At 43.5% G+C, this 27,311-nt stretch overlaps 1 protein-coding gene across 2 annotated transcripts in view; it reads left to right on the forward strand.

Moving 5' to 3' along the window:
• The first annotated feature begins 9,884 nt into the window (after positions 1–9,884).
• Positions 9,885–27,311, forward strand: part of LOC124777339 (N-acetylglucosamine-6-sulfatase-like) — a 68,926-nt gene continuing 51,499 nt past the window's right edge. The window contains exon 1 of one of the 2 annotated variants that reach the window (XM_047252704.1): positions 9,885–10,251. In XM_047252704.1, coding sequence (XP_047108660.1) covers positions 10,117–10,251 — 135 coding nt within the window. In that variant the 5' untranslated portion in view covers positions 9,885–10,116. Of the gene's footprint in view, positions 10,256–27,311 lie in introns of both variants that reach the window. The other variant, XM_047252705.1, reaches the window with a different exon arrangement.

Raw genomic sequence — 27,311 nt, forward strand, 5'->3', positions numbered from 1 at the left:
ATCCTCCGTAATAGATCCATAGACATCCCAATCTGTACTCAGCAGGTTAAAGTCGCCTCCAACTAGTAATGCATGATTTCGGTATTTACAAGTCACTGACCGCAAACTTTCTTTGAATGACTCTAGAACTGTCACAGTGAGATCAGGTGGCTGTTAAAAACATCCAACAAGTGTGACCAGGTAACTTCACTGTCACACTCAACTTAGACCTCAGTAGGAACAATAGGTTTGTCAACTGCCATGAATATTTCCCCTCCTATAGCCTCTAATCTGCCTTTTCATTATATATTCCATGTCCTGCTAAATATTTCAGAGCTTTCCACTTCAAGTTTCAGCCACCTCTCTGTCACAAGAATAATTTCGGCGCAAGAATTTTCCTGGAGGGTAGTAAATTTGGGAACTTTGTTATGAATACTTTGACAACCTACTGATAAAATTTTGACAGTTTAGGTATCTTCACTCTAAATGCAGTCTGACTTCCCCTGCTGTGTATTGACTGACCAGTGTTCATCCGAGTATCTTAAACTACCACCTACACTAAAAATCCCGCCACAAGTACTCTGGTACCCAAGTAGCTGCTTCCTTTGCATAGTGCAACCCTGACCTATCAAGATCGATCGATACCCGGTAACACAGACCTATAAATCTGCAGCCATGACTGCCACAGAGTCAACGAAGCCTTTGTTTGAGACCCTCCACTAGACTCCAAATCAAAAAGACCCCAATCAACTCTGGGAACAATGACGCAAAATGCAAGCTCTGCTTGCACCTCACACGCAAGGTTAGCAGCCTTCACCACCTCCGCCAGCGACCTGTCAAACTGAGGGTGGCCTCAGAAACCATGCAACAGACGTGTTTGGTGCCAACATGAGCCACAACTTGCAGATGATTTCTTCCTGCACACTCAACAGGCACAGGCAGAGCTGCCTGTACATCTCAGATGAAGCCCCCTGCAGACATACTGAGTGCACACTGGCTTTCTTTCCAGCCCTGAACACTACGTATCTAATGGGCTCCATAATATGTCTAACGTTGGAGCTCCCTGTAACTAGTGAACTCCTCTCCCCATTTTCCTGCTGGAACCTGCTGAAGCAGCAGCCACATGTCCACTCACAGGATGAAGGGACAAAGCCAGATGGCTAGTCTTCACATTCGCCCTCTGCTCCGAGCATCGTGAACGTGTTACCATCCGCCACTGTGTCAGGTACACTAGGACGTACCTTGGCAGCAGATCCCTTGGGCAAAACAAGCAATATCTGAGCTGTCCCATGTGATGTGACAGATTCTTTGCCACCTCTACACCCCTAGGCAGTGGCTTGAAGGTGACTGACCATAGCCAAAAGTGCTTTCAGTTGTTCACGAACTGTGCCTAGTTCCTCCTGCGTTTGCACAGTATGCACACATCCTACCCATCCTACCAAGTCTAAGTGCAAGACAAAATTGCAAAAGCAGACAGAATACTAGATGTGCAACTTGCTACGCTCCTGACGTGGCACCAAGGGATTCTGATGCATTAATGAGCTATTTAGGACTGCAGAACGAATGAATTTACATGTATAAAAATGTGATTTGTGGAGATGGAGACTGTAAAGTACCACCTAGAAACATTGAGAAGGATGTTAGTCGCCAGAGTTCCAAATATTTTCAACTAATTTACAGAGTTACTGCTTGAATGTCATCAGTGGCTCTGAAACCTCAAGTTGTGACTTAACTACCGACAACACAGACACTCAGGATGACTTTGAAGCTATGAGAATAAATCGGTCTTTTCTCATGTCCTTAGCAACAAGTCTTGTTCAACTTTACTTGCACTTTTATCCAGAAAATATCCTAAATGCGAACCTCAGGAAGAAAGAAAATGAAAGAAGAAAACAAATACACACAATCTGGACAAACACACACATCACGGATGACACATTGCCACAGCCCAAGAGTTGAGAAAAATGCAGATATGGACGAAAAGAAAGTGTAGAATATTGGCTCACAAAAATGCATCCAGGTTGGATTCCAAATGTTATGTCTTTTAGGATTGCTGATCCCGATTGTTTTCTTGCCACTATGTTTTCTGGTGCAATTGCAACACAGATCAATCCAAACAAATGTTGGAAGATAATGGACTAAAAAAAACGAAAATTATCAACAGGATTTATTACTTTTGCAAAAAGCCCCATTTTTTACCCTGCCAGTGCTGCATTCACTGAGAAAATGTCCTCCAACTAAGAACTTGTTTGATCAAAATGAAGAAATAATTTTGGAGAGACAAGAGCTGAGGAATTAATTAAAATCTATAAATATCTGCATGATTCCAGAACGGGCTAATTTGTACTTTACAGCCATTACAATTCTGTATAAAGTTTTTTTTTCTGGAAGTATAAATGTTATTTAATCGTGTTTCTTATATTGCAAGACATGATACAACGCAATATTAGTAAAATAATTCTTGTGACAGTTAACAGTTGCCTTCAATAAAGGTGATCACTCTTTTTAATTTGTATAATGCTATCTATGTAATTTTAATAATCAAATACAGCTTCTTCTCTTAAAAAAACTCACTCATGGTTTTTTTGGGTCAGGTTAAACTGCAACACACATTAATCATACATCACAGTTCTAAAGCCAGTAAACCAACCACTACCACCGCCAGCAGCACAACCAGGTGATGCGGCCACAGCTCATGGCCTGCAGCCAATTATCCATGCCTCCTCGCAGCTGAACTGCAGTGCTGGAGAGTGACAACAGCAGCAAATCTTGGCGTTGAAGACGTGAAGGACCTGACTGCAAAGTGGACATAAATTACTGCTTTATCATCCATCTTCGTGTATTGACAGTAGTCTGGTGACAATATTTTTCCTTTCTGAGGTGTCAGGCTTCATTATACACAAACATGTCATCTCACATTTCCTTTTGATTGCTACATATCTTTTCTGAGGCTCACATTTAGAACCTTTACTCGACAAAAGTTTAGGTAAAGTTGACAAAGATTCCACTGGGCATTAGAGAGAAGAGACATTTCCTGATGGCTTCATATGGCTCTTCAGATTTTTCTTCATTCAGACAGAGTTCAAATTGTTGCAAAAGCTGTTCTCGCATGTCTTCCAGGATTCCACACTGTCCTGCAGCTCCTTTGTTATGATGTGCTGATTATCACTGCTACATGACTCTCAGATAATCAACTCAGTGTCTGAGGACTCAGATTCATTCAACTTTTTCAGCTATAAATCTGCAAATGAAATGAATATATTTACAGACGTTGAATTTTATGGCTGAATCGATACAGCTACAGATGTATTTATGAATGCAGGCTTTGCAGTCTGAACAACATAGTTCACACGTGCAGGAACTGCCTTGTAACTTTTTTCACAATCTATGTCTCCTTATTGGTTGGTACTGCTACTTTCCATACCATCTCCACAAATGACATGTTCAGGCTTAAGCTCCTCTGATGACTCACGCTGCTGCCTTATGGCTGACGTTTTGGATGTCACTTTTCCTCATTCAAATGTAAAGTGTCATACAAGTAGAGCATAAGCTCATGAACGGTCATGCCCAGTCACATTTTGGCTTCTGTCCCTTCAGACAAATATGTTTTATTACATAATGCATCCTTCCTAAGCGCATGTTGATGTTAAGGCCGTTGTGTTGTCTGTAACAACATACGCAATTTGCAATTGTGGCCTTGTAGTTTTTTTTTTCAATATATATGCCGAATCTGGGTCTGTCTTCATGTAAAGTATGGTCTCTTCTAACATTTCCTGGAAGCTTTCTCGGTCATTCGTTCCACGAATGCCCTGCTAAGCTTATAAACCTATACTTGATTTTCACGTCTCTATATCTCTAACACACATTTTTTCACCACACATTGTCAATGTACAGTGAACAAAACAATCAGTGCTGTGATGGAGTTGTGGGTTTTCTGGCTATAGCGACTAATCGCACACAGAAAACTCAAACCTATTACAGTCAGGCACTTTTATTAAGGTTTGTGTAGTCATACAAAACACGAGAAAAACACTACAGAAAATCACAACACACAAACTGTAATCAAAGTCCATAAGACCGAACCCAAAGAACAGCGAGTCCCCAAAGACCGTTTACTCTGCACTTTGTAAGTGGCAGTTACTGGTAATCGATGGCCGCCACAGAGCCCCCCCCCCTCCCCCCCCGGGCATCTTCCTGTGTAGTGGTGTTGTGGGATGCTCGCTGGTTGATAGAGGTGTGTGTGGAGAATCCATGCTCTCTGTGCAGGGTGGACTTGCGCTGGTAGAGTCCCCCATCCAGTTTAGTGGCGGACTGGTCAACCTGCACGTGTGAACTGGACTGGCACAGAAGATGTCAGTGTTTCAGTACAGGCAGAGAGGAGGATGTGAATCTTGAGCATCCCGTCAGTGCTGAACGTTGCAGCTATGCCAGCCATATCCACCCCTTGGTGATATTTGATGTGAGAGTGCACTCACGTGAAGTGTCCCCCATGCGAAGGATGAAGATGGATCCCTCATGGAGCTGCAAGGAAAGCTCATCATGTGGGCACTCAGAGGCACTGATTGAGATACAAATCTCGTTGACAATGGACATAGGGGGCACTAGGGGAGGTAGTGGGGAAAAATAACGTAGTTCAGAAGAAACACTGGAACACTCTGTGGGCGCATTGGGTACTGACACTTGTAACGGTGTTATGTGACACGCAACATATGGTTGAGCCTGAAGTTGTGAATTGTCACACACAGTGCCCGAGTGAAACGAGGGTAGAGTATTGTCACATGCAACAATTGAGCTGCCCACAGGTGTAGGCTCACTGCAGGTATGATCATGGCAGGGTGCAGGGAGTAGTAGGTCTGTGTGAGATCAGAGTCATCATCTGACACAGGAACACTCAAGATGGTGTGGTACAGATTCCTTGATCATCCTGACTGGTTTCACGTGTTGAAGGGAAGCTGTCTGCCAATGGCCACTGATGAGAATGTCCATAGTATTGTCCGTGTGAGCTACTACTCGATGTGGGCCAGAATAAGGTGGCTGTAATGCCAGTTTGACTGTGTCATCCCGTAACATAACAATGTCGCAAGAGTCTAGTGCCGAATGCAGAAAGACCCGAGTATGGATATGTGGTCATGGAAGGGGCATGCGGATTGCAGCTACGTGTGTCCAGACAAGCTCAACTAGAGTAGGGAGGCTGGAGAGGTCGACGTCCCTTTCGTCATTGACAAACTCTGCGGGGAGAAGTAGGGTCTCACCATACATGAGCTCTGCAAGTGAAGCCTGGAGGTCTGTCTTACAAGCCTTATGTATTCCTAACATAACCCAGGGAAGGGCATCGGACCACTCACCACCATGGCACATGAAAAATGAGTATGTCATTGAGGTATGTGTAACAATATGTGCAGTTAAACAGAAGTGAATCTATAAAACGTTGCCAAATTTTGGCCGTGTTTTGAGGCCGAAAGATGTGATCAACACTGTCTGGTATGTCACTCTGTTCAATGGGTATCTGCAAATATGCCTTGTGGCAGTCCAAGACACTGAAGATGCATGCTCTGCTAAGTACTTGCATGAAGTCTTGTATATGAGGTATCGGCTAATTGTCTAATACGGTGTGCACTTTGAGGCAGCGATAGTCGCCGCAGAGGTGCACTGTGCCATCCTTCGTGGGAAGTAAATGTACGAACAAAGACCAGTTGCTGTCCAACAGGCGAACAATACCTGCCATCAGAAGTCCCTCTGCTGCGGCCTTAGCAAGGTGTAGTTAGCAGTGGCAGCAGTCAGTGCACTTTATGACCCATCTGTTGTGACAGTTTTGTGTTGTGCAATTCGTGATAAGGTTCAGCTGGGCTGGCGAACCTGCTCGTGGGTTGTCACGAACGGGAATCAGTGGCATGTAACAGTCACTAACCTGATGTGCCAGGGAAGCTGTTCGTGTCGGCAGTGACAAAGTTCCACGAGGTGCATCTATGGTGTTGGGGGCAGCAGCATCAAAGACCCACATGGTGGGTCACCAGTGATGGAGGGTGGTGGCATTGACAGGCATTGTACGAGGCATCATGCCTCACTGAGAGCTTGCGTAGCCTTCGATATGGTGCGGTTCAATTTGATGTTGCAGTTGCGGAAATCACCAACTGCAGAGTGCTCAGACTGAAGCTGGGCGATGGAAGTTGCGAGGCTGTCCGTCAGTAGCTGGGCGATGGAAGTTGCGAGGCTGTCCGTCAGTGAAGAACACTCGATGAGAGCCGTGTCAAAATCGTCAATAAGCTGAGGGAGAGGGGGGGCCGAGGAGCTGAATTAACAGACAATGTGAGTGGATGAGGTGTGGTGCAATAATGCAACCGACTAGAAGTCTGGCAACAGTCCAAAATGAAAAAGGAAGTCAATGCCTAATACTGGGTCTTCTATGTCAGCCATGTAGAAGGACCAAGTAAACTGTTTGCCAGGTATAAGTTCAATAGGTAACTTGGCCAAATTGTCGACACGAAATGGCAGTTTATTTGCTGCTTGAAGATACAGTTTGGCTAGTTTCATGTTCTTTATGGTAAATGTGGGAGCTATGACACTAATGTCTGCTCCGGTATCGACGAGAAAATACCGGCAAGAACCTAAATCCAAGGCATACAGATGTCCTTGTGAGGTGGGGTATCTGACAGAATGCAATGTCTGTGGGCACCCTTGCATGTATCCAGGAGCCGTGGGGCCTACTGTGACCCGTGTGCAGTATTTGGGAATGCACAGGGCAGGTGGTAGTTGTGAACAGCGTCCCTGTAAGTGGAGTGGAACCAGCATATGCATGAGTCAGCTGTACTCGCCCCACCTACTGAAGTGTCAGGCAAGGGGAAGGTTGAGGTGGGGAGGGGCTGGTGCTGGCCTGCTTGCGATGCCCTGTCTTGGCCACTAGATGTCTGCTGTTCCTTGTGCTGTCCACAATACGCATGCACCTGGCCTCTACCACCCAATGGTGGAAGTATATTCACAGGATTACTTACCTAGGCACTGTACTGCTTGGAGGGAGGTGACAGTGCTCAATAATGGCGTATGCCTGGTCTGCCAGTTGTAGTTTATCTGTGAGTGACACTGCAGTATGTGGACGTAAATGTAATTGTAGTTCTTGCAGCAGCTCTACAACTGCAATGCCCAAAGCACTAAGTACGGCCAGATCTCAGTACTGACTTGCGCACGCAAGCGTCGCCACCACAGTGAGGGGTTTCTGTCACCTAAAGTCTCGTCATACATAATTTTGTGAATTGTATTGGCTGTCAGATGAGAAAGGCATTCAATGAGTAGTGCGTGAGCAGAGGCATATTTCTTGCTCCTGGGTGGGTTCCACAACAAGTCACTGATGAGATCAAGGTTGCCCATGCAAGTGGTTCACTAAACACACAAAACGAGTGCTGTCATCTGCAATACCATGTATGTCCAACACGTTGTCCATGGTAAACCACATCACTGGGTTGTCTGGTTGTGACGGCGGCAGCTTCGGAAGACGACGGGGGACCAGTGCTTGTGGGGGTGTAGGGAAGGCACAAATTATACGGGGATTCTGCACGGTGTTTACTGATGCAAACTTTACCTCAGGTGTTGCATTGAACATCCGTTAGCTGTGCAGGCGAGAAGTGATATCCAGTCCTTGTAGGCAGGAAATCTGTATTACCACATGACGAGCACGGCACGGCAGGTGTGGAAGTATCAATGTCCGATGCAGACAAAATCTTGAACAGAGGCAGGAAATCGTGACTGATCGCTGAGTGACAGGGTGGAACCACGGCAGGAGTGTCACCCGACGTGTGGGTGGGGTGGCAGGACGGGTAGGCATACACATGCCAACATGCAGTTGCACGAATGTCCTTTTGACTGGCACAGAGGGGGATACATTAAACGGTAGACCACTCTGAGGAGGGGGCGGCCATGTGTGTGGACCCCGAAACTGGACAGCTGCATGGTCCATGTGCAGTAGAAACTCGGGCTAGGGGTTTCCATGATCTTGTCTTGGAGGAGCATTCTGTCGAGTGTAGAATGCCAAAGAATGTGGCCACACCAATGTGTACAGTGGCTGGTGGGGTGTGCCGAAGAGGGTTAGCGTCACTTGTCCAGTCGAAACAAACACCGGACATACGAACTTTCCTGGTGTATTAGTAGCACATGGGGTAAAGCATTGTGCTTCATAGTCGAATGTCCTTTCTGCAGTCATGGTGTCCTGCACTGCCGGAAAGACTGGAGTTTGTGACATTGTCTATTGGCACGAAACCAGTGGTACACAGCGAGTGAATACAATGTATTTTCGCGACTCAGGGTGACCAATGTGGTTTTTCTGGCTATAACGACTGACCACACACAGAAAATTCCAAGCTATTATGATCAGGCACTTTTATTAAAGTGCATGTAATTACACAAAACACAAGAAAAACACTACAGAAAATCATAACACGCACACCGTAACCCAAGTCCACAAGACCAAACCCAAAGAACAACGAGTCCCCGAAGACCGTTTACTCTGCAGTTCGTAGGTGGCAGTTACTGGCAGTCAATGGAGTCATTCTTTTGCACCAAGCTTTGAAAAATACTTCTGACATGTCAGACATCAGTTACATCTGTCTGCACTCATACTTAAAAAGTATTTTTATGATACTTAAAAAAACTTCCATAACTTGACGATCTCGTGAATTCAAAAACATGAGTGAACATGGAAATCCCAGCAGTAATTCATCTAAAAAGTAAAGTTGTTAGTGCAAACCCATATTCATTTAAATTGTAGGTGTTACCTATACAAAGAAAGTTACTTCCAAATTTATTTAAGATGTTTTTTTGCATTTCATTCATTATTATTATTACAATGAAACATTCATTTCGTAGATCATATGTTTCTGGCACAACACCTTGTGCTTTCGGAACTGGACTGTGAAACTGTTTCCTCCAAGTCCCTCACCTAAGATTTACACTAGTGCAATAGTCTAAGTGTCTTGTTGCCTCACAGTTTAAGTAGTAACTTTGTACTTCATTTTGTATATCTTTTCTTGACAACAAGTTAGGATGTTGCTAACTATTGTCTTGACCTAGATACCTAAACAGTCACGAATGTGGTCAAATGTAATTTTTGATGCTGTTTTCCTGGATATTTCGTTTCTTTTACATTTCAAGGATCTTAAATTGATTATCTCCCAATAACGATCCACACGTGTACCACAGAAGGTAACTTTAACTTCACAAGATGGGTAAAATGTACGTCCATTCTGGTTGAGCAGAGACCACCAATATAAATATTGGCCAACATTTTTTGTGACGTACATTACTTCCACAGAACCTGAACACCCCATCATAGTGTCACATAAAATATAACTTCGTGCTTTCATCTGCACTTTTAACCCACTGTCCTTACATCTATACAAACACACTCGGAGTTTCTTTTTCAACTTCGTGCTTCGTTTCATAAAACTGAGTTTCATGCCAAAATTCGTGAATATCTTCACAGATAGTTTGCTTATGTATCAAATGCTGAAACATTTCTTTACGTCGGGGCTGCTAAATTGACAAAGCATACTGCACTTTACCCTCCCGATCCGTTTGGTGTAGTGTTCTCATGTTGCTCGAGAGAGTCTGCACAAAACACAAGTAAATTTTTCATCATGGGTAACTGGATGCTTGCAGCAGATGTGGCGATTCAAGTTTTGTTGCTGCCACATGTAGCAGTGTACCAGTTCCAACTATATTCCTCCATTCTCCAAATGAGACTGTAGCAATGTGGCTGTACAAATACAGACAACAGCCTATCAAATGCGCGCGAACACAACAAACGTTACAGTACTGTGAGTATTGCCGGTAGACTTTCGCTGTCTGCTACCAGAATGCGCTGCAAGCTGCATGCCCGAGCACAACCGATTGGCGCCGAGTTTTGCTGTCCGTAGAGTTTGTAAACATAAACACCTGTTGTGGCGGGTAATGCGAGGTGTCTAGAAGAGAACTTTTGGCATAATTCCGCTTCATTTGCTTTACGTTGTCAGTGACGTCGGTTTTAGGTTTAGCTTTCTGGAATGAGAACTCGCGAAAGTGTCGATAGTATTTAATTTTTTCTGACAATCGTGACGTGAAAGGATGAAGTAATCAGATTAATCAAGGTGAAGGACAAAGCATAGGATCGCAATGACAGCTTCAACCATTAAATTTTTCCTACAACTTACAGTAGTTGTAGCAATTTCACGATGCAGCAGCGAATCGACCAAGCCAAATTTCGTTGTTATTCTTACGGATGATCAAGACATAACCATTGGCGGAATGGTGCGTAAGTAGACGATATAACCTTTACGTCTTCCATCGCTTTTTCGTGCCCTCAGATACAAAATTGCTTACGCGTTCTTTAAACTGATGTTGTCATTAATCTCTTGAGACGTGAATAGTTAAAACGAGCGTATGAATGGCGTGATAGAACAGCAGTATGTTTTGTATATCTCTTTCTGTACGAAAACGTTGTTAAATTATGTGAATAATTCTTCAGTTTCCAAAGAGAAAAGAATAATAAATTATATTATTCGGGCAACGAATGTTTTGAAACCGTTTGACTGTTGCCCCTCCTTTAGTAAACTCTGTTATGTTTCTGAGAATGTATTTCTTATAAAAATGGCAAAGTTCGGCCCCGAAGCAACCATTTGTACTCCCTACAGCATTCCAGTGGTGGATATCGAAACGTGGACAACAGCAGAAGTGATTTTGAAATAAAATGTTGCTCATAAGTATGTAACTGTTCGTATGTTAAAACGAAGGTATGATCAGTGTATTTAAAATTTATCAATGCCCTGAAGATGTTTAAAACAACAACATGTGTCACTCCATTAAAAGCTTCAACTACATCTACATCACTTAGAAAGCTCACCTCCTGCAATTAACATTTATTTAATTACATGATTCTGCACAGTTCTGTATTTATTTATGCTTTAAAGAATCATACAGTTATAAAAAAAAACATAATTTTCAGATAGGCCTGACACACATTTATTTTGTTGGTGGAGTCATTTGTAAAAGCGTGAATATGTAAGAAAGACTATAAGGCACTGCAGACAGAAATATTACATAACTGAGAATGTTATCCCAATTATGCAATGGGTATAACTCTATCCTTGTTGACACTTAGCAGTAAAGATTATCTGTGGAACGGGTGTTAATCTAATCTAGATGGCAAACCATTATTATAATTATATTCTGAACATACAGTGGCACTCTTGAGTTTCTCTTTTTCTCTCAAAATATTGTGGCCACAGGCCAATAGTTCCCCAATTGACAGCTATTCACTATATTACACCTAGAAATTTCCAGACATGTATTTCATTACTAAGTACCACTGTCTTCCAGAGGGAGTTCTATTATTACTTTTTTTTCTGTGCATCTTGAAACTCACAGATCTGTGCTTATATATCACATGTAGCCTATATCTCATTCCTATCCTCATTTTCATGTAAGATTGTCAGTTTCTTTACTAGAAAACGTAAGTACCAGATTTACTATCACATCTACTTGGTGTAAAATGTAATATACATGTATCTCCTGCATTTGTGCAACTGATCTCAAATTATTAACTCTCCATTGCTGATGTTTACAGTGAACAACATTATCAGTCAAAAATTTGCTTATTAGGAAGGTATAAGATTTGACAAATGCTTGAAAACTTCTCTTTTGTTACTATTTAATGAGAGAACATAAGCTACCCCAGAAATGCCCCTAGTGTTTCACTCAAAAGACCACCTCTGTGGTTTTCCCTCTAGGATGGAGAACTGTCAGAAAATGGTTACACTCATGGCCAGGTGAAACGCAGATTTTGTGAAGAATGCAACACAGTAGTTTATTCTTTGAAGTGGGAGATCACATGTGTTCGGTGTTTATTGTGTTTCAGTTGTGGATATTGTTCGTGAGCTATATTTGCAGTGAGCTGTTTAGTTCTCATGGGTGCAGGCTTAGATTTTGTTGTTTATTAGGTTTAAATAAGCCTAGTGACGATAGTAAATGCATTGAAGTTCATGGTAATGTTGTTCTGCTTTGACCAGTGTTATTATTATTGTGTATCGTGGCAGTTGGCCCTGACCATAAACAAACGAGAACTTAGATTGTCCGAGGGGTGAGGAGCAGTGCAGGGGAATAAGCCCCGCCTTCCTGTCGAAGGGCTATCAGCCTATGCCCATGTTCTAGGCTTCCATGAAAGCAGAAGCATCCAATTCCACCCATCTGATTTGACCCATGATGTCATCAATATGAGAGAAATGGTTACTTCCAGCATATACAAAATGGCGACAATGATGCCACTACATACACATGCCAACAAATGCGAACAAAAATAAAAATTAAACAGTAACATATCAATCCAAAAATAAAATAAAACTAACTGGACGACTGCAGAAAATTGGGGGTTTAGGTTGGGAACAAGCTAAATATACAACAATAAAAAAAACATTGCACCATTCCAAAACAAAAAGTATAAATTAAATTACAGCATTCCGCTACGCCAAAAAACCACAGGACTAGGACACTGACCTATATAGCTCAACTGCAGCTATCAATACCAAAAAATTAATACCTACAACTCCGAAAAGTATAACCAAAATACCAACAGCTCAATTACCCGACAGTCACGACAACAATTAACACACATCCAACTTACCGTAAATATACAGCAGCAGGCAAAACATCACAATTACCAGGGAATAAAACCAAAACAAAAATTACTTACCAACAAAAGCCTCTGACAGTACTACTGTTGGGCACCACACGTGCACGCAGACACACACACACACACACACACACACACACACACACACACACACACACACACATGCACACAGAAAACAAAAAAAAAAAAAAATCTCCTAAATCACCCACAACCTGCCACCCATAAATCTACCCCAATCCATCCGTTGTCACCTTTGAAAAAAACACCACCAACAAAGAAAAAATACAATCAGTCACACCTTACAAAAAACAAAAACTGCAACCAAACTGGTCCTCTCCAACATAATTTCTAAACACCCTCCCCCAACCTATAACATATCCCATTAACCTCACAACCAATACTCACAGCTCCTCCATCCCTTACACACACATACCCAGCCCTCTCAACTCACCACCCTTGGCCTATATATCCTCGCCACAGCCCTCTAAAAGGTACAAAAAGTATACAAATTGTTAAGGATGATACTCATCTAAATGAGACCGTAGGTTGGAGAGTGCCTTTTCCCCCTCTCTATAACTGATTTAATCCCCCCCCCCCCCCCCAATCTGTCTATCATGTTAGTACAAGCACCAGTGTCATAATCCTTAAACTCAATTCTGTAGTTTACTATTCAATGATTATAGCCGCTCGTCTCATGAAAATGCGTCATAAATTATAGTACTACCTCTTCAATACCTGTATATCGCTCAATCAGACCCACTAGTTCCCTTACACTTTGCCCCTGCAAAACCCTAAAAACACGATCAGCATACCCCCCCCCCCCCCCCCCCAAAAAAAAAATAACAGCCCTCCCCCCCACCCTCAAACCAACCCAAGAACTGCCCCTCCCATACTTCTTCTTACCGAACTGTGATTCGTCAGTTTCAACAATCACCCCCAGCCCAGCTAATTTCCCTCTACACTTCATGTACTCCAAACAAACCTCTCAGCAAAATGAAAACTAATCCAAAACAGCCCTCTCATTCACACCAGTCTCATGTGCTCAATAACTTATAGAGGACCAATAACAAGATCAATAAGGAAGCAAGACAGTCTCCCTCATGGCCAACATAGTTTCTCGAACCAAGTACCACATCTTATCAACCACCAAATACTGTAACACCAATAATGCCACATATACATGTCACTGGTCTGAGCCGCCAGAAATTTCGTCAACCTCATGTTACCACAAATGTGACACTTAACATATTCAGCAATAAGATTGAACATCTACAGCAATTGTATGACAAACATTGTGTCATCACCCATCACAGAACGTAATGATACACTCATGTACTTCACTGCCATATCCATACCTAACAAAAAAGCAATAAAAAAATTAGGCTTCCTTCTACACAACAAACACCAAACAAATCAGAGCATACGAAAATGGCAAAAACATTAAAGAAATAAAGAAAAACCCTTAATAACTCACTGAAATCACTTCCACAACCCTTGTTATCAACAATATAAACTCAAAACTAAGTTAGCAAGATGACAATCAGAACTCAAATGAACCCAATACTATGCATTAAACACCACTTGTCTACATCCACGACCAGAGGACACCATCAAGTACAACACAACATCTACAAAGTACGCCATAGTGACCTCACACACAACACCACCATTACGCCACAGGTCAAAGCAGACAGGTGGAATCAGACACTTCCATAGACTGACGTAACTGTCATAGGGATTGGTGATTCCTTTTGCTGTGGTGAGAGTCACTTTCAAATCCCTTTATTCATCAGGATTAATCTCTACACGCATTTCAAAAAAGAAAAACAAAAAGTCAGCTTTATGTGGGAGCATTAGTTAATGTTGCAATTATATAAGCATTGTTGTCAATCTGAGCAAAGAAGCATCAACAGGGAAAATAATAAATGATAGTTTGTTAAAGTTGTTAAGTGGGTTTCTGAAATGTGCCAGCTGTAATGTTGGCAAAAAACTCATCCAGTTTCATACTGTCAATAATTCCCCACCTCCTGTTAATGTAGTGTACCAACAGAAAATAATAAACACAGTAAAAGGCACTAAGTTCTCAGGTGTCCATATTGGTGAAAACAGATGAGAACAGATAGTAGACCTACTAAAACATTTTGGTACAGCAGCTTTTGCCAGAAGGCAAATTGCCATCTGTAGGGCACAGAAATAAGTAAGTTAACATATTTTCGTATAGTGGCAGTCTATGGAGTAATATTCTTGAGTAAATTCTCACTTAGCAAAAAGTATTCAGTGCAGAAAAGAAAGAAATGACAAGTGTGGGAGTTGTCATGTGCACATCTTTCAGGCGTCTGTTTAAGCATTCAGGAATATTAATCAAAGTACACATAACCCCCCCCCCCCCCCCCCCCCCCCCCCCCCGAGGGGGCTCGCCACTCTTTGCCGGGTTCGTGCTTGGCTACCACGGGGCCTCAGCCTTTGCAGCTTCTTTTCCCTTGTGTGCTGCATGTCTATCCTCTTGCTATTCTTTTTCCCATCCCTTGGGGAACGTGTCTGGGGTGTTATTAGGAATGTTCTGCATTGTCTGTCGCTGACATAAGAACAGTCTCACCACTGTCTTTCATTCCCTTTTCCTTTCTTTGCTTCCCTTCTGCTCTTGTTCCTCCGCTTCGGCATTTGAGGTTTCTCTTTTTCTTCTTCCTCCCTGTCCGCTCCTGAAGACCGGCTCACAAGTCTGACGTGTAACAGGTGACGGGGTTACGCTTAATTCCCAACCCCAGGTCAACGGGTAGGGTTCGCACATACACCCTGGTACAGGTCAGGCCCAGGGACGGGTGATTGCCTGAGCTGCAACCCTCCCAAATTGCTGATTGGTCACTCTGTCAGGTGTTTGGGAGGTGTGACCTGAGATGTGAATGATCACCTAAGGCAGGTGTGCCCCCTTGTGAAGGGGGCCCCCAGTTCGAAGGAGTGTGCCATTGGAGATGCTGGCAATCATGGGGGATTTTCCCGCCAATCATCTTCCCAATCAATGTCTACGAAACATAAACATAATGAGGCTAATGATTCAAAGATCATTCCTGCTGCACCATGGTTCCTCGTGGTCTCAAGTACTGAAGACGGTCAGTCGTTTGCCACAGTGGATCCGTTTATTATTCAGAAAGGTGTTGATGCAATTGCTGGCCCTGTGAAATCCTGCTCTTGCTTATGGAATGGCACTTTGCATTTGGAGACTACTTCTGATTATCAAGCACAACAACTGCTTGCCGCCTCACTTCTCCACGGCTACCCTGTTTCTGTCGAGGCTCATAGAACTCTGAATTCTTCCTGGGGTGTTGTTTACACTAGGCTGCTCAACGGTCTAACCAAGGCCGAAATCCAATCTTACATCTCTGATCAGGGTGTCATTGCTGTCCATTGGGTGATGAAAAAGCTAGATTCCTCCTTGGTGCCCACCCACACTCTTTTCCTCACCTTTGATAGAGTGGTGCTTCTGTCCAAGATCAAAGCAGGCTATGAAATTATCACAGTCCGACCATGCATTCCGAACCTGATATGCTGCTACCATTGTCATCATTTCAACCACACTAGAATGTCTTGTCGACACCCAGCCAATTGTGTAACCTGTGGTAGGGATGCACATGAGGGCGATTGTCTGCCTCCTTCTCCACACTGTATCAACTGCAAAGGCGGCCATGCCACCTCCTCTGGAGATTGTCCTGCGTATCTTGATGAGGGGGCTGTCCAAGAGATCCGGGTAAAGGAAAAAGTGCCTTACCCAGTTGCTCGGAGGTTATTGGCAAGTCGCAAGCCCTGTGTTCTCCCATCTGGCACCTGTAGTTCTATTCTTGTTAACCCTTGCTCCATGAAGGACATGGCCATGCGGACATGTGATCTCAAATTCAGCTCTCAGGTTGTAAAATCGCCCAGTGTCAAGGTAGCATCACCATCCCCCCATCCAGCTATGCAACAAGCCACCAAACTCTCACCTCAAGAGGCGAAACCACCAGCTACACAACCGATAGACTGGAAAGGACAGAAGGAGTACTCCTGTGCAGACTTCGTACATCCCTCCAGCCAAACAACACCTGAGTCTTCCTCTGCTAACCGGAAAGGCTCGAAGAAGTCCACTAAAGGCAAACAGTCTTCTCCTTTGCCGACTTGAAGATCCTCTTCAACGGTGTTGCCATGTGATACCTTAGCTTGACCGACCTCTGTGTCGCCAGTGCGCATGACAAACCGTTTTTCAGCGCTGGACTCGCAGACTGACAGCACGCGCAAGCCAATGCTTCTGTGGATCCCATGGAGTATGATCCTCCTCCTTCTATGCCCTGTGGCAGCAACTCTTCACAGGCTCTCACTCAGCAACTGCTGAGATGACATCCCTTCATTTCTTTCCTCATCATGACCTTCCTCCAATGGAACGTTTGCGACCTTTGGTCCCACAAAGTGGATTTACAGCTTCTTTTAGCATAGCAGTGCCCCCTTGTACTCTGCCTTCAGGAAACGAAATTGCGTCCTAACGATCACTTTGAGCTTTCACAGACTTCCTTCAGCTTATTGGGCAGCGATCTCCCGCATTTTTGCTACTTGGTAACTTGAATGAGAATCATCCCCTTTGGGGTTCTCCCAGGACCTGTCAGAGAGGTGCCCTCGTGGCTGATTTTAGCCAACTTAACCTCTTCTGCCTTAACGTTGGGGCACCCACTTTCCTTTCCAACTCCTCACACACCTATTCCCATTTGGACCTATCCTTCTGTGCTGCCCAGCTTGTCCATCGTCTTGAGTGGTCCGTTCTTTCTGACACCTACTCGATCGACCATTTCCCATGTACTATCCATTTGCCAACTCCTACCCCACCAGCATGCACACCCAAATGGCCGCTTACTAAGGCTGACTGGCAGCTTTACTCCTCCCTGGCGACCTTCGAAGAACAAGATTTCCCCAGTTGTGATGACAAGGTGGAATATCTCACAAATGTTATCCTTACTGCTGCAGAACATTCCATTCCTCACACTTCCTCTTTACCACATTGTGTCCCAGTCCCTTGGTGGACTGAGGCATGCTGCAACACAATTCAGGCACAAAGACATGCTCTCTGCATTTTTAACCGTCATCTTATGATGCAAACTGCATTCATTATGAACATACGCATGCAAAGTGTCATCGCATTCTTTGGGATAGCAAAAGAGCTAGCTGGATTTTATTCACTAGTTCTTTTAACAGTTCCACCCCTTCCTCTGTCGTGCAGACCAACCTCCGATGGCTCTCTGTGATCAATATCCATTCCTCAATTTCCAGCCTGACAGAAGAAGACAATGTCATCATGGACACTATTCCTATCTCCAACATCTTGGGCCACCATTTTGTGGACATTTCGAGCTCTTCCCACTATCACCCTGCCTTCCTCCAATGGAAATGAGTCGATACCCATCTCTTCTCTGAATCGTGAGTGCTACAATGCTGTCTTTAGTATGAGGGAGCTAGATCATGCTCTCAGTTCATCTTGATCCTCCGCCCCAGGGCCAGACGCCATCCACATTCAGATGTTGCAGCACCTTTCTCTTGCGGGCATACACTTTCTGCTTAACATGTACAACTGCATCTGGGCAGAGGACACATTTCCCAGATGTTGGTGTGAAGCCACCGTCATACTTATACCTGAGCCTGGTAAGGACAAAAACCTTCCTTCTTCTACCACCCCATCTCTCTCACCCTCTGCGTTTGCGAGGTGATGGAACATATGATTCATGCCCAGCTGGTATGGTGGCTCGAGTCTCACAATTTACTGACGAATGCACAGTGTGGATTTAGAGCGCAGTGTTCTGCAGTTGACCATCTCATTACTTCTCCCACCCATGTCATGAATGGTTTTCTGTGGAAATCCCAGACTGTGGCCATGTTTTTTGATTTGTAGAAGGCCTGCTGGTATCCTCTGTACTCTTTACACATGGGGCTTCTGTGGCTGCCTGTCTGTTTTATTCAGCAATTTTTAAAAGACCAAGTTTTCAAGGTGCATGTAGGTTCCACCGTGTCGAACACCTTTATCTAGGAATTGTCCTCTTTGCCTTTGTCATTAACCTTATAATGGCCTGTCTCCCGCCGGGCACCTTTGCCCCCCTTTTGTTGATGATTTTGTCATTTATTGCAGTTCTACATGGACCTGTCTCTCTGAGCGGCATCTTCAGCAATGTCTTGATCGTCTTTACTCCTGAAGCATCGACAATGACTATCCCTTTTCCACTGACAAAAACATCTGTATGAATTTCTGGCAGCGCAGTTGGTTTTTCCCACCATCTTTACATCTTGGGCTTGTTGCCCTTCCATTCTTTGAAACTATGAAATTCCTGGGGCTCATGCTCGATGGGAAACTCTCTTGGTCCTCCGATGTGTCTTACCTGGCAGCCCGCTGTATGCGGTTCCTCAGTGTCCTGCATGTCCTCAATGGTACTTCCTGGGGTGCCGATCGAACCACCCTTCCCCATTTGTATTGGTCCCTCGTCCATTCGAAAGTTGACTATGGGTGCTTTGTTTATGCGTCTGCACGTCCATCCCTCTTACGCCATCTCAACACTATCCACCATTGTGGCATCCATTTGGTCACTGGTGCCGTTTACCATAGCCTGGTTGAGAGTCTGTATGCTGAAGCTGCTGAACTAGCACCGTCTGACTTTCTCCTCAGCAGTTATGCATGCCGTTTGTCTGCCATGCATGGCCACCCGTCCTATGCCTCTTTCTTTAATGATTCCTTTGGTTGCCAGCTTAGGGCGCGTCCCTCTTCTGTTACCTCCTGGAGTCCGCTTTCGGCAATTGCTACAGCGGCTTAACTTCACACTACTGCAACTTTCCCAGTGGGTGTGAACCCCTGACCACCTTGGCTTCGTGAAGCAGCCCGTGTTAACTTTGGTCTTCATTCGCTTCCTGAGGACACTACTCCAGCCTTGCTCTATTGCCTTCAGTTTCATGACCTTTGCATGGAACTTCGCAATAGTACCTTTGTATACACTGATGGCTCTTGGACTGACCGTGCACCTTCATCCTTGGCACCTGTGTCTTTTGGTATCAGTTTCTGGTATACTGCTCAATATTTTCAGCTGAGCTCTTCACCTGTATCAGGCCACGGAGTACATCCGGCGACACAGGCTTTTCAATTGTGTCCTCTGCTGAGGCTCACTCAGTGCTGTTCAAAGTCTATGTGCACTGTACATCACCCATCCCTTACTGCAGCGGGTCCAGGAAAACTGTCACTTGCTCACTCTTGGTGTAGCCAGTGTGATGTTTATGTGGGTTCCTGGTCATGTCGGTCTGTCAGGAAATGAGGCTGCTGACACTGCTGCCAAGGCTGCAGTCCTCGTACCTTGGCTTCCTAGTTCCTATATTCCCTCTGATGATCTCTGTGTTGCCGTCTGTCAGGAGGTGGTGTCTCTTCGGCATCGCCAATGGCCCTCTCTTCACAGTAATAAGCTCTGACTTATTAATCCTTTAATTGCCCTGGATGTGTTAACGCGTGCACCTTTGTACCTGCATAGACACGTTCAGAGTACCAGGTAGGACTGGTGGTGCATGTAAACACATTCAGAGCACACAGGGACAGGTACAAAGGCACACGAGTTAACACATCCAGAGCAGTTAAAGGGTTAAGCCTCTCCCAGCGGCTTGGACGACCTCCTCTCGGTATGGTGTCTTTTTTCAGGCCTTTCTCCACATGCTTGTTTTTAGCTGTCTTCTCTTATGTCAATTGGGACTGACGTATAGCCATTTTTTAACTCCTCTCTGTCTTTGTGTTCTATAGTTTTGACTTGGGTGCATATGACTCCAGTTGGGTTTCACACCCTAAAGCAAAACAAAACCAAACAGTACATGTATTCACAGGTGAAATTTGTTACCCGCAACCCAGTGCAGTTTGAGGGCAATAGAGGTATTCGCAAATACAGTACTCAGAAGAGTAATGATTTGCACTACCTTCAAGTGAACCTGCCTTTGGTTCCAGAAGGGAATAAATTACACAATTGTAAAACTTTGACAACACACAAGATACAAGGTATATAATCTATTTAAATGAAAGAGGAGCTTTTTAAATGCAAGAAGAATAAAACATTGTAAAAATTTGATCATGGTAGTCATATGAAACAACAAACAGAACTGTGTGTTAAGGTGTTAAATGATTATAAAGTATTTTTATACACAAATTATTTTAGCTTGATTATGTGCTGATATACTTTTTCCCCCCTCTACCGGGGATTCACTTTTGTCTTCCTCCCTATGCAGCTACCACACCACATCTGAAAATTGATAGGCCAGTACTGTCTTGCTACCATTAATGAAAGTGTGGACAATTTTATTGCTGTTTTTTCTTCTATTTGCTTACTTTCTCCATTGACAAAGAACGCACAAGAATGGGATTACCATATTTACTCGAATCTAAGCCGCACTTTTTTCCGGTTTTTGTAATCCAAAAAACTGCCTGCGGCTTAGAATCGAGTGCAAAGTAAGCGGAAGTTCTGAAAAATGTTGCTAAGTGCCGCCACAACTATATGTAGCGCTACACGGGCATGCTTTTCAGGCACAAAGATATACTGGTGCCAAAACCTCCGCGTCAGTAAATAAATTAAAAAAAAAACTGTGGAAGACGACCTTTCTTCTCCGCCCTGAGTTTCGACCACTGCATTTTATACATTATCCAACGAAGTAAATACAAATTCCGTATTGTTCATCTTCGAATGTAACAGCATTTCAATGTACTATGAAAATCCAACTGGCAAGACTGTTTGGGATGTTTGTCAATATGGCCAACTCTACGTTCTGAGTTTTTTCCTACCTGTGAGAAGAGATGGTTGCTAATAGAAACTTTTATGAATTGTGAATCACATGCAGTATTCTCTTCGCCATAAGAATAATACGAATATAAACATTTTGCCATGTATTCTTTCGTGTTTGCTGCTATCTCATTTAAATCCTGTCTGCCTAATAAACTACGAAACTAGGATGACAGAGCAGCAAACGCGGAAGAATATACGTATCATGTCATGTTTATATTCATATTATTCTTATGCCTAATAGTGATACAGTTAGAAATGACGCACGGCAATTGACTAGATTTTTAAATCTAAGATGACCCTAATTTCTGTGCAGAATGTAATGTACTAAAGAGGCGCCTGCAAAGATTTTCAAACCGAGAAAAATTTTCGCTAAACTCTTGTTCAGAACGTCTTCTGTCATAAGCAGTCTATTATTTGGTTCTTGTTGATCATTATCAAAGAAAGGAGCAGTGTAAGTAAAAACAAATAGCAGTCTCTTGCCATTGTTTTGCTAATGAGACAATTCCTCTCTTTTTTTATTGTAAGCGGCGGTAGTGCGCACAAAAGCAAGCCATGCAGCGAGCGGCGACAGGCTGTAAACACTCATTATCAGAAAACGACAAACAATGCATGGCCCAGTACAGTAATGCATTTTCAGCTTAGAGTGACGTAAACACCGATGACAAAGAGATCGGAACTTACCAGATCAAAGCAAAATAAACAATCAATTCAAACCAGACGAAGCACATGAAAAAGGAAAGGTACCTGTATAAATACGGATGGAGCGCATGGCGCATAGCAATGGCTACCTAGTAAAGCTTAATTGCTAAGCTTACGACTCGAACCTACTGTAGCTGTATCGTCATTCATTCCACCTAAATTGTTTCTCATATTACAATCCCCCCATGAACCATGGACCTTGCTGTTGGCAGGGAGGCTTGCGTGCCTCAGCGATACAGATAGCCGTACCGTAGGTGCAACCACAACGGAGGGGTATCTGTTGAGAGGCCAGACAAACGCATGGTTCCTGAAGAGGGGCAGCAGCCTTTTCAGTAGTTGCAGGGGCAACAGTCTGGATGATTGACTGATCTGGCCTTGTAACACTAACCAAAACGACCTTGCTGTGCTGGTACTGTGAACGGTTGAAAGCAAGGGGAAACTACATCCATAATTTTTCCCGAGGGCATGCAGCTTTACTGTATGGTTAATGATGATGGCGTCCTCTTGGGTAAAATATTCCGGAGGTAAAATAGTCCCCCATTCGGATCTCCGGGCGGGGACTACTCAAGAGGACGTCATTATCAGGAGAAAGAAAACTGGCATTCTATGGATCGGAGAGTGGAATGTCAGATCCCTTAATCGGGCAGGTAGGTTAGAAAATTTAAAAAGGAAAATGGATAGGTTAAAGTTAGATATAGTGGGAATTAGTGAAGTTCGGTGGCAGGAGGAACAAGACTTTTGGTCAGGCGAATACAGGGTTATAAATACAAAGTCAAATAGGGGTAATGCAGGAGTAGGTTTAATAATGAATAAAAAATAGGAATGCGGGTAAGCTACTACAAACAGCATAGTGAACGCATTATTGTGGCCAAGATAGACACGAAGCCCACGCCTACTACAGTAGTACAAGTTCATATGCCAACTAGCTCTGCAGATGACGAAGAAATTGAAGAAATGTATGATGAAATATAAGAAATTATTCAGATAGTCAAGGGAGATGAAAATTTAATAGTCATGGGTGACTGGAATTCGGTAGTAGGAAAAGGGAGACAAGGAAACATAGTAGGTGAATATGGATTGGGGGTAAGAAATGAAAGAGGAAGCCGCCTGGTAGAATTTTGTGCAGAGCATAACGTAATCGTAGCTAACACTTGGTTCAAGAATCATGAAAGAAGGTTGTATACATGGAGGAACCCTGGAGATACTAAAAGGTATCAGATAGATTATATAATGGTAAGACAGAGATTTAGGAACCAGTTTTTAAGATGTAAGACATTTCCAGGGGCAGATGTGGACTCTGACCACAATCTATTGATTATGAACTGTAGATTAAAACTGAAGAAACTGCAAAAAGGTGGGAATTTAAGGAGATGGGACCTGGATAAACTGACTAAACCAGAGGTTGTACAGAGTTTCAGGGAGAGCGTAAGGGAACAAATGGCAGGAATGGGGGAAAGAAATACAGTAGAAGAAGAAAAGAAGAATGGGTAGCTTTGAGGGATGAAGTAGTGAAGGCAGCAGAGGATCAAGTAGGTAAAAAGATGACGGCTAGTTGAAATCCGTGGGTAACAGAAGAAATATTGAATTTAATTGATGAAAGGAGAAAATATAAAAACGCAGTAAATGAAGCAAGCACAAAGGAATGCAAACGTCTCAAAAATGAGATCGACAGGAAGTGCAAAATGGTTAAGCAGGGATGGCTAGAGCACAAATTTAAGGATGTAGAGGCTTATCTCACTAGGGGTAAGATAGATACAGCCTACAGGAAAATTAAGGAGGCCTTTGGAGGAAAGAGACCCACTTGTATGAATATCAAGAGCTCAGATGGAAACCCAGTTCTAAGCAAAGAAGGGAAAGCATAAAGGTGGAAGGAGTACATAGAGGGTCTATACAAGGGCGATGTAAAAAAAAATGGCTCTGAGCACTTTGGGACTTAACATCTTAGGTCATCAGTCCCCTAGAACTTAGAACTACTTAAACCTAACTAATCTAAGGACATCACACACATCCATGCCCGAGGCAGGATTCGAAACTGCGACCGCAGCGAAGGGCGATGTGCTTGAGGACAATATTATGGAAATGGAAGAGGATGTAGATGAAGATGAAATGGGAGATAAGATACTGCGTGAAGAGTTCGACAGAGCACTGAAAGACCTGAGTCGAAACAAAGCCCCCGGAGTAGACAACATTCCATTAGAACTACTGACGGCCTTGGGAGAGCCAGTCCTGACAAAACTCTACCATCTGGTGAGCAAGATGTATGAGATAGGCAAAATACCCTCAGACTTCAAGAAGAATATAATAATCCCAATCCCAAAGGAAGCAGGTGTTAACAGATGTGAAAATTACCGAACTATCAGTTTAATAAGTCACGGCTGCAAAACTAACGCGAATTCTTTACAGACGAATGGAAAAACTAGTAGAAGCCGACCTTGGGGAAGATCAGTTTGGATTCCATAGAAATATTGGAACACGTGAGGCAATACTGACCCTACGTCTTATCTTAGAAGCTAGATTAACGAAAGGCAAACCTACGTTTCTAGCATTTGTAGACTTAGAGAAAGCTTTTGACAATCTTGACTGGAATACTCTCTTTCAAATTCTGAAGGTGGCAGGGGTAAAATATAGGGAGCGAAAGGTTATTTACAATTTGTATAGAAACCAAATGGCAGTTATAAGAGTTGAGGGGCATGAAAGGGAAGCAGTGGTTGGGAAGGGAGTGGGGCAGGGTTGTAGCCTCTCCCCGATGTTATTCAATCTGTATATTGAGCAAGCAGTGAAGGAAACAAAATAAAAATTCGGTGTAGGTATTAAAATCCATGGAGAAGAAATAAAAACTTTGAGGTTCGCCGATGACATAGTAATTGTCAGAGACAGCAAAGGACTTGGAAGAGCTGTTGAACGGAATGGATGGTGTCTTGAAGGGAGGATATAAGATGAACATCAACAAAAGCAAAACGAGGAACATGGAATGTAGTCGAATTAAGTCGGGTGATGTTGAGGGTATTAAATTAGGAAATGAGACACTTAAAGTAGTAAAGGAGTTTTGCTATTTGGGGAGCAAAATAACTGATGATGGTCGAAGTAGAGAGGATATAAAATGTAGACTGGCAATGGGAAGGAAAGCGTTTCTGAAGAAGAGAAATTTGTTAACATCGAGTATAGATTTAAGTGTCAGGAAGTCATTTCTGAAAGTATTTGTATGGAGTGTAGCCATGTATGGAAGTGAAACAAGGACGATAAATAGTTTAGACAAGAAGAGAATAGAAGCTTTCGAAATGTGGTGCTACAGAAGAATGCTGAAGATTAGATGGGTAGATCACATAACTAATGAGGAAGTATTGAATAGGATTGGGGAGAAGAGAAGTTCGTGGCACAACTTGACTAGAAGAAGGGATCGGTTGGTAGGAAATATTCTGAGGCATTAAGGGATCACCAATTTAGCATTGGGGGGCAGCGTGGAGGGTAAAAATCATAGAGGGAAACCAAGAGATGAATACACCAAGCAGATACAGAAGGATTTAGGTTGCAGTAGGTACTGGGAGATGAAGCAGCTTGCACAGGATAGAGTAGCATGGAGAGCTGCATCAAACCAGTCTCAGGACTGAAGACCACAACAACATTACAATGGACCAACTTTGTTTCGATTTGGTGGTGCGGCCTAAAACTTTTCTCTCCCCTTGAATTTCAAGTCTCAAATTTCTTGTGCGGCTTAGATTCGGGAAAAATTTTTTTCCTTGATTTCGAGTCTCATTTTTCAGGTGCGGCTTAGATTCGAGTGCGGCTTAGATTCGAGTAAATACGGTATAAGTTAAGAATAGTAAGACCAGCGACTTCTGTTGAAATTATCATAATGTGCAAAAGCCTCTAGATTTGAAATCCACATTATTCTTCGTATGACTTATCATATTGTTAACAATTCATGATCTTCACTAGAACTTCTTTGTTGCATAACATTCACTTCACGTTGGTTTCATTTATGATTCTCCTATCATTTTAATTGGATGACTTCCTCCAAACAATGGAAGATCCAGGACAGAGTGTAACAATACAATGAAAAGGATAGTTGCTACTCACTATATAGTGGAGAATCTGAGTTGCAGAAAGGCACAACAAAAAGACTGTTGAAAAGTTAGCTTTCAGCCGACAAGGCCTTTGTCAAAAATAGACAACATACATACACGCACACACTCACGCAAACACAACTTGCGCGCACATGATCAGTGTCTCTGGCAGCTGGGCATTATGGAAGGGGCAACCGGGTGGGAGTAAGGTGGACGCTGCGGCAAGGAGGGGGAGGGATAACAGGGTAGGGATGGGGAATGATAAAGAGCTGCTGGCAGCCTGCAGGGATGAGGTGGAGAGTGGGACAGCTAGATGCAGTTGGAAGTTTAGATGGAGGGCGGCGGATAGAGGAAGAGGCCAGGATGGTTACGGGAATGTAGGTTATATTGCAGGGAGAGTCCCTACTGCACAGTTCAGAAAAACTGGTGTTGTTGGTAAGGATCCATGACTGTGAAGCAATCATTGAAATTAAGAATGTCATGTTGTGCAGTGTGTTCAGCAACAGGGTGGTTCAGTTGTTTTTTGGCCATTCACACAGAGAGACAGCTTGTTGGTTGTCATGCCCACGTAGAATGCAGCATAGTGGTTGCAGCTTAGCTTATAGATCAGATGACTTGTTTCACAGGTAGCTCTGCATTTGATGGGATACACGATGTTTTATACAGGACTGGAGTAGATGGTGGTGGGAGGATGTATGGGACAGGTCTTGCACTAGGTCTATTGCAGGGATATGAGCCATGAGGCAAGGGGTTGGGAGCTGGAGTTGTTTGGCGATGGATGAGGATGTTGTGTAGGTTCAGTGGGTGGTGGAATACCACTATGGGAGGTGTGGGAAGGATAGTGGGTAGGACATTTCTCATTTCAGGGCACGACGATAGGTAGTCGAAACCCTGGCAGAGAATGTAATTCAGTTGCTCCAATCCTGGGTGGTGCTGAGTCATGAGGGAAATGCTCCTCTGTGGCTGGACGGTGGAGCTGTGGGAGGTTTTGGGTGGCTGGAAAGATAATTCATGGGAGATCTGTTTTTGTACAAGGTTGGGAGTGTAATTATTATCTATAAATGCCTCAGTGAGATCCTCAATATATTTTGAGAGGGACCACTCATCATTACAGAT

This window comes from Schistocerca piceifrons, chromosome 2 (assembly GCF_021461385.2).
Source record: "Schistocerca piceifrons isolate TAMUIC-IGC-003096 chromosome 2, iqSchPice1.1, whole genome shotgun sequence".
Classification (NCBI taxonomy): Eukaryota; Metazoa; Arthropoda; class Insecta; order Orthoptera; family Acrididae; genus Schistocerca; species Schistocerca piceifrons.